This window comes from Anneissia japonica, unplaced genomic scaffold (assembly GCF_011630105.1).
Source record: "Anneissia japonica isolate Jap-2015-1 unplaced genomic scaffold, ASM1163010v1 scaffold1489_len2284818_cov182, whole genome shotgun sequence".
Taxonomy (NCBI): domain Eukaryota; kingdom Metazoa; phylum Echinodermata; class Crinoidea; order Comatulida; family Comatulidae; genus Anneissia; species Anneissia japonica.
The window spans coordinates 887,883-896,386 of record NW_022698455.1 but is presented as its reverse complement, the minus strand read 5'-3'; the positions used below and the strand labels follow the sequence as shown (position 1 = coordinate 896,386).

Below are 8,504 nucleotides of genomic sequence, written 5' to 3'. Positions count from 1 at the left end.
CTGTCCCACCCCCTTTCTGGGGAAAGTGTTTGAGAGGGTATTCTCCCTCCTGAATGAGACATGTTAAAATGTAAATATAGATTAAAAATACACCCATGGAAACATGTGATTTTTTTTTTTTTGGAATAAAATTCACTGTTTTATATACGTTTGACATTGTTATCTTTACAACCGGGTTAAAAGAACCATAAAATGGTGACCCCGACTAAAAAGGACAGACATTTAGTTGTGATTCCTTTGCGTAAACGATTAAAACGGGTGCTGCGAAAAATGATCTAAATCACAGTACATACAGAGCCATATTCGGTCCCTGCCACTGAAAAAAGAAATCATTTATACACCTTATGGCTATGGCAACCCACTCATCAAAATCCTGGGCAAAGCTACAGCCCTTAGTGTCAAACACAGCCAAATGAAAGTGGACAATGTGGATTTTATCATAACCGAAGAAGGTAAAAACCTTATCAGCTACGACCTATGTTACAAACTTAACATTGTGCAATTTCCCTGTGAGGAAGAGCAGGGATGCTGTTCCAACTGAATGCGAGCACACTATGACCAAAGATAAACTAATAAAGGAGAACCCCAAACATTTTTGAAAAAATGCATAGTGAGTATAACATTGAGTTGTCAGGCGATGCAGAGCCGTCGATAAAACCATTTTGAAATGAACTCAATAGACTAGACCTAGAGATATAAAGGAGGTGCACGAGCCAACCGACTAGGTGAGTCACTTTGTGTTAGTAACAAAACCAAATGGATCACTCAGAATCTGTTTAGACCCACATGACCTGAACAAAGCTGTCAAGAGGCCCGATTATTACGTAAAAATCTTAGATGACATACTGTCGGACCTACGCGAGGCCAAGCATTTCTCCACACTAGATCATAGAAGCAGACACTGGAATATCCCATTAAGTAGCAAGTCACAGCTACTTACCACATTCAGTACGATTTATGGCCGTTTTTGTTTTACAGGTTACCATTTGGACTGATCTCTGCACAAGATGTGTTTCAAGTTGACCGCAAATGTGTTTTGCGTCAAAAACGATATCCTATTTATTACAATTGTATTATTGGTTATAATTCGCTGCCGAAAGAAATTAAGTCATTAACAAGCATGTCAACTTTTAAGATTAAAACAAATTGTAATTGAGGCCTGTTTTTAATGCAAAATGTAAATACTAAAAGAGTTTTAATAAAACATTTAAAAAAAGTAGTTTTGAGCATTTTAAAATTACCTATTACATTTTCACTTATTTTTTACTGAATTATGTTTTAAAGGTATTATTATTATTCTTACCATTTTTTATATCTTTTTACATCGTTTTAAATTTTTTAATTTTAACCTTGAAATTTTATACTTTTAATAATAGCATTAACTACTATTTTATCCAATGCAGCCTTTTAATTTAATTTGATTACTATTGTTTTTTTCTCAAGAACCACATTGGATATAAGTCATTTTTGTACAACTTTCATGGGCTATCCTAGTATACCATGGTTTACAACATCGCATTTTATTGACTTAAATTTTTAATCTTTTTCCCTATTTTAAAGTATGTATGTATGTATTTGCTATTTATTGTTGATGTGGTATACTAAATAAGGTCAAATTCAATCAAATCCAATCGCACCAAAAATGAGCAAGGATCATGAAACGGCCATTCAAGATGTCATAAAATCATGCAGAATCAACAACTTAAAGCTAAACCCAGAGAAATGCCAAATCAACAAGCAAAGCATAAAACTTTTGGACATTTGCTTAGCAAGGAAGGAATTGCACCAAACCCAGCAAAAGCACTGCGATACAGAATTTAAACGCCCCTGGTAACAAACTGGATTTGCAATCACTTCTAGGATTAATACAATACCTGTCTAAATTTGTAACGTTAAGAAATCTGACTGAGCCTATTAGGAAGCTCTTGCAGAAGGACGTCGTGTACGAGTGGACGCCTTGCCATTAAAAAGCGCTAAACGAAATTAAAAACACCATCATCAACACTCCAGTACTTTCATATTTTAACGCCAAGAAAGAAATTAAAATCCAATGTGATGCGAGCATAAAAATTGTAAACTCAATTTTACAATCTGCTCTGATCACAAACCACTGGAGGACATCGCTAAAAAGGACATATCCAAAATGCCGATCAGATTCATGTTACAAATGCAAGACTACGAAGGCACAATCAAGTATGTACCTGGCAAAGACGTTTTGATAGCGGACACCCATTGCACTGTATAGAGCCTAATCAAAAACTTTCCAAGTCCTAAATCTTGAAGTCCAAAAAAAATGAGTTGACTGATATGAAATCATTCATTATAGACAAAATAAGGGAAGCCACTGCAGCAAACAGCATGCACATACGCTCAGCACATACATAATAAGCGGCTGGCCAAAGGAGAAAAATCTATGCAACGAGATAACCCATGCATATTGGCAACACCGCTACGAACTAGCGATGCACGACGGTTTAATACTGAAAGGTTCCCGGATCTTCATACCAGTAGAGATGAGACCCAGAATATTAAACTCATTGCACAGACAACACCATGGAATTGAAAAGACGAGAGAGACGAGAGAATAGCAAAACGGAAAGTTGTGAGTGTCTTCATTTCTGGTTGTAAAGGTGAGGCGTCATCGCAGACCGAAGTGCGGGGCACAAAATAAACTGAAATAGTTTTGTGGGGTAATTCTGAGCCATTACCAGGGGGCCCCAAACTGGGTCGGGGTACAAAGCAGCTGGGTGTGCGATGATGGCTCAAAATTGTTCGGAGGGTAGGCAATAAGTACAGTGTTTAGTAAGAATTCTGCTTTGGTACTGTCCACACAAATTGTGGTTGAGTCTCATGCCAACATTAAAATGTCATGTATTTAAATCATTTTATCATTTAGTTATACTTACATTGCCTACAAGGTGAAACTGGAACATCCTCACTGGTATCTAGAAATGAGATACCAACTTGAAATTATTACCTCTTAAAACATGCTTAAAATTATCATTTGTTATAATAATTTTTAAAAATACATTTCTAATTTCAATTTTATTTCTTATCATTTGTTTTCTATGAAATGTTAAAATACAAAAATGTCCAATATACATGAATATATACCGTAAGCTAATAGAAATAAACAAATGTAATTGTAAATACCACACCTCCCAACAATCTGCAGTAGCGGCTGATGCTTATTTCAAAATCACCACAATACACTGTATCATTGTTGAAATTTTTGACATCGTGCATGCGCTGACATTCCTCAGGACAACTGCAAGGTATACACATCTTATATTTAATCTCTTCTACAGATGGACACAAATCCTCAAGGACTGACTCAAGAAATGACAATACCTACACAGACCAAAATGAAAAAAGTTACTAGGAACCACTGTCTCTGATGAAGATGTTCATAATGATAATAGCAATAATACCCCTTTTACACTGCCAAGGGCAGAATAAACCTGTCTTAATTCCGGGGTGATCCCGGGTGCATTTCCCATTTACATCAAACGAAAAAGTCCGGGTTGATCACGAGTTGCTCCCATTTTACACCGGCAACAAACTCGGGTTCAAATACCACCCTCAATTTTTGTTGCGATGGTGATCATCACTTCGCTCGAGTTCCTTATCATCAAAAAGCCACAATTATTGTCAATATTAAAGCAATGAACATGCAGATTATTTTTAAATTATGCGAATTAAATCAGCAGTTTTGATATCAAGTCTATACTGGAGCGTAGAGGGTTTAATTTGAAAAGTGTCTAGGCCTAGCCCGTTGTTAGCTAAGTTTAGGCCTACCTAACCACAGCTGTGGTAGGCACCACGTAAGGCCTAATTCTGGAATCAAATTCGGTGCTGTTTACACTGGCGACTCTGGAATGCGTCCCGCACTTCCATCCCGGAATGTTTGGCAACCCGAGTCGGATTTTTTGACGTTTACACAACCACAATTCGGGAGATTTTAACCCGGGTATTGGAAAATCCCAGGTTACATCCAGAATTTTGTTTGCAGTGTAAAATGGGTATTATTTATATAGTTCTCGAGGCGCTTAACAACAACATGGAGAAAAAAAATACAGGGGTGGCACTAGTTGGGGCTTGTTGAGGAGAGTTGGCCTTCCTATGAGGAAGAAAAAACAATTTGGGAAGTATTTTTTAATTATGATTATACAGATGTTCTTTTTTATTTAGAAAATAAATCCATATAATACAAAACTACATTCGAATACCAGAATGCCTACTTAATCATTCCAAACAACATATCTACTGCACTATACAGTCAAAAAGTACAAAACACTGCAAATACAGTAGTTTAAATGTTCGTAAGAAATAACTTATCGTAGGCATTACTACTGGCATATAAAATTATGTACAATATTATTTCATTCCCTTGTATACATTAGAGGACAACTGCATCCAATTTGCTCACGAGCACAGTGGCCTATCTATCAGGGGGGCCTGGTGGGGGGAACAAGCTTTTTGTGGGGGGGGGGCATGCACCCCCCCCCTTGGATACACCACTGCACGAGCACCATACTCGAGGTAGTGACTGCAGAACTTAAATTAATGGTCATTTTGGGTACCCGACCCACCACAGGTTTTAATTGTATTTTGCATACATATTGCATGATTATTTTGTTCTCTTCCGCTATCACCCGGGCATCGTAACAACCAACCGACTGTACACCATTTCCAGTCCCACACAACTACAACATGGTAGCTCTGTATGGGTTGGAAGTAAAAGTGAGAGAATTGAAAGGTTACGATTCATTTTAAAGGCCCCCTATAATACACCTTGCACTACACTGTACTGTGATCTTGGGTGGTAAAAAACAGCTTATAGCAATAATCTTCTACATTTTTTCTGAGAATTTTAACAGTTCAATAATAGAAATAAATTACATTTTATCCTCGGAAATGAAAATAACAATTTTTAGGATAAGAACACCAACATTTTAATTGACAAATTTTACCAAAAATTGTTGGCCATGGAAGTCTATGGTAAAGGAGATTGACTTATTTAATTTTTTTTTTAAAACTTTAATCTGTGCTCTTGTGTAATTACAGTAGTATTATTAATTTTTCTATTTGATATTTTAAGTGTGTGTTAGTACCTCCATGTTCAGGGGCAAACCCAGTGTGGGGGCACGGGCCCTCCCATTTTGCCACAAAATTATTAATGCATATAAATGTTATGTGCTCCTCTATTATCTATTCTGAAACTGTTGTGCACCCCCACCCCATCCATTTGAACAATTTAGGATCTGCCCCTGGTACGTGTATAAGCTACAAATGTATGTAAAGCATACTACTGTAGCTTCTCATTTAATTTAGTTCTTATATTCTTAAATGTTATTATAATTTCATTTGGTTTCTATTTATGCATACTGATTTGAAAATTTGATTAAAGTGTTCCCGAGGCATTGGCTTGCTTTGCTGCCTTTTCTGGCCGATGTCTTTGGGGCATCGTCAGACAGGGTGGCTGGCTGCTGGTTCCGGTTCTACTACCTATCAGGCTGCATTGGACCTGATAGGTAGGAAACTCAATCACATGAGCATTGGCTTTGCAGAGGAAACCACATTTGGTAGTGAAATCTTGGTGTGTTCAGAGGTTGGGTAAGCAAAAATTACACTTCCAAGGAAGGAGGTGAGAAAATTAGTAATGTTATAGTAATACACGCTAATACAATAAATTAAGGAACATTTTAGATTGTGTATTCTGTGATTACGTCACGGTCTATTATCCAGATCCGCAGAATTTTTAGACTGTTGGCGCGTAATTAAAATGGTCCTGGCACTATAATCAATTTAGGCCTAACAGCTTCATTAAAGCAATCTCACTTAAATATCTTTAGAATTAACCAATTGTTTTTGGGTTTCTGAAATGGCTTCAATGCTAAATTTTTAGGCCTATGTTGCCATACCTAATTATATTTATTTATTTATAACATCAATTAGTTTGATGCAAGTAACCCGACAAAGGTAAGAAAACAAAATTAGGAATGTAAACTACTGAATGTATACTGTTATGCGATTGAAAAGTATTGATTGAACATTGAGTCGACCTAGTTAAATAATTCGACTCAAATACCTACAAAGGATAGTAAACTGGGTGATGTTGCATACAGCAACAGTGCGTTTCTGCGTAACCATATACCATGAAAAGTGGTTACCAAGGCTGGGAATTTCTGACAAAAATCATGCATAATATAATTTACCATTTAGAAGTGCAGCATATTTTCAAAATCTTATGAGGACTCAGTATTTATCTTAGCCTGCTTCGATTGAAACCAAGCACAATGAGCATCAAAACACATTTCAAATCTTTGCAGTAACTCTACTTTTATTTTACAGCTTTATAGGATTACAACTCCAATATCCGAGTGTCATGTGGTACTTTAACTATCAAATTGAGACAAAAAAAAAAACAACACCCATCATCAAATAAGTTTCAACAAACTGTTTATTTTCTTCCTTCTTTTCTGTTGTCATTCACTTGACTCATTAATAATAATAATTATTGTTATTATTTCTTTGTTGTAGAGACCTCTATGCGCTTAAATTATTACCCCCGGTCACTGGATCAAACACATATGGAACACACACTCAGGCCCTATGGGGGAATTCCATAATGTTGCAGCTGTATTCAGCGCAGGTTGTGTTTGAACCTACTAGGTACCCACTTGTACTCCTGGGTGGAGAGAGACAACCGTAGATAAAGTGCTTTGCCCAAGGACACAAGCGACTTGCACAACATTGAAACACCTTGTTGAGTCAGCATAATATAGAGGCTAACTATAAACAAAACAGTACATTTTTCTAAAGACATGCCCCAAATTGTAGTTTACAATTAACAAGCTAAAATAATAAAATGCAAAATAAGCCAAGCAATAGATTATGCTTCTATATATGGGCAGTTCCATAGTTATGGACGTACATTTCAGAGAACTTAACAAAGCCTTCAATACAGGCCAATGGGTTTGGGTTACTTTTGATATGGACATCTGAGGTACACCAACTAGTGCTATAACCATGACAACTATCAGCCCTCTATCTTTTATAATTTATGAGTAATGTTCTAAAAATAGCCGGGTTATGGACGTACGCAGAGAAAACAACTTTTTCGAACTTACATTAAACATTTTAAAAATTCTGTGAAGTGTGAGGTCTAAAAAAATAAATAAAAATATGTGTGTATACAATGGACTTCCTAATATAATTTAACTAGCCTCATTTATTGATTGTACATAGGTTTTCCGTTCATTTTCTTGTGGTTATGGACGTACACACTCATGGTTATGGATGTATGTGTCTGAAAGTTGTGGCCGTACACCTATATTTTTTCATAAAAAACATACACAAATTAGCCAATATCAACTTCCAAACATCATTTATTGAAATAAAGCAGTAAAACTTTTTAAAATGTGTACTATGGACTATAAACCTCAAACAAAAATTAATCCATTTTTCATACACTATTACTGTACAATAAGTGATCCTGAGAAATTGATTATAGTATCATGTGTTTCAAAGGTAGGTACATTTATTTCTATAAACTTTCATTTTCTTTTCTTATGTAGTATACATTGTAGGCTTACTACATGTGAATTTATTTTATATTTCTAAAATATCATTACAAATAAAAAGTAATTCAGAATGCATCAATTATTAATGTTAAATTTTTAACAAGCAAAATTCTAAAATTCTAGGTAGCAGTCCAGCAATAAAGGCAAATTTTCTCACTTTTTTAAAATGTCAGTCTATACATTAATTGTTTTCTTCATTGTGATATAAATCAATTGTGGTTCTATACTAAACACTAATTAATCAACATGATGTTTGTCTATTTAAAAGTCAAGATATTCATAAAATATTAAAAGTCAACTATTTTCTTAAATGCATATTAATTCAAGAAATGTTAATGTCATGAATAAACTTTGGTTACAGTTATGATGAGGTATGCCATCACAAAACCAGCATATATCTACAGTATTAAATTAAGTATAGCATAAAGAATATTGCAGTATTGTATACTTTAGAACAGAGAAGCCATAATAATTTTACTCATAACTTTGGCAATAATAAAGTCGATTCCGTTAATGACCCATCATTTTAAAGCTTACAGAATGTGGAGAATAAGAATGTTAAAAAGTCAATTTTCATATTTTGGTCACTGATTTTTGGGATAGCAAGCCTCATATTGTAACATACTTTAATCCAACTAAAAAAAAAATCATTCTCATTCTCACAGAGTTTTTAAAATGTTAAATATATGTAAGTCATTTTCTCTGCGTACGTCCATAACCGGCTATTTTTAGAACATTACTCATAAAACTAGAGGGCAGATAGCAGTGTCATGGTTATAGTAAAAGTTGATAAAGATTCTCTCTGAGAAAGAACATCAGTAGATTTTTAGTTTCCACACTGTTTACAAGATGTTTAGTGGTAACACAATTCACATTTTAGGTTTTAGTTATGGACGTACGGTTATGGACGTACAGTAC

At 35.1% G+C, this 8,504-nt stretch overlaps 1 protein-coding gene across 1 annotated transcript in view; it reads right to left on the bottom strand.

The window, feature by feature from the left end:
• The window catches only part of LOC117102575, a 43,605-nt gene extending 40,267 nt beyond the window's left edge, over nucleotides 1-3,338 (bottom strand). Inside the window, exons 1-2 of the mRNA XM_033242899.1 lie at nucleotides 3,159-3,338; nucleotides 2,907-2,945 (exon numbers count right to left, since the gene is read on the bottom strand). Coding sequence (XP_033098790.1) covers nucleotides 2,907-2,945; nucleotides 3,159-3,285 — 166 coding nt within the window. The 5' untranslated portion in view covers nucleotides 3,286-3,338. The remainder of the gene's footprint in view (nucleotides 1-2,906; nucleotides 2,946-3,158) is intronic.
• Nucleotides 3,339-8,504: the final 5,166 nt, after the last annotated feature.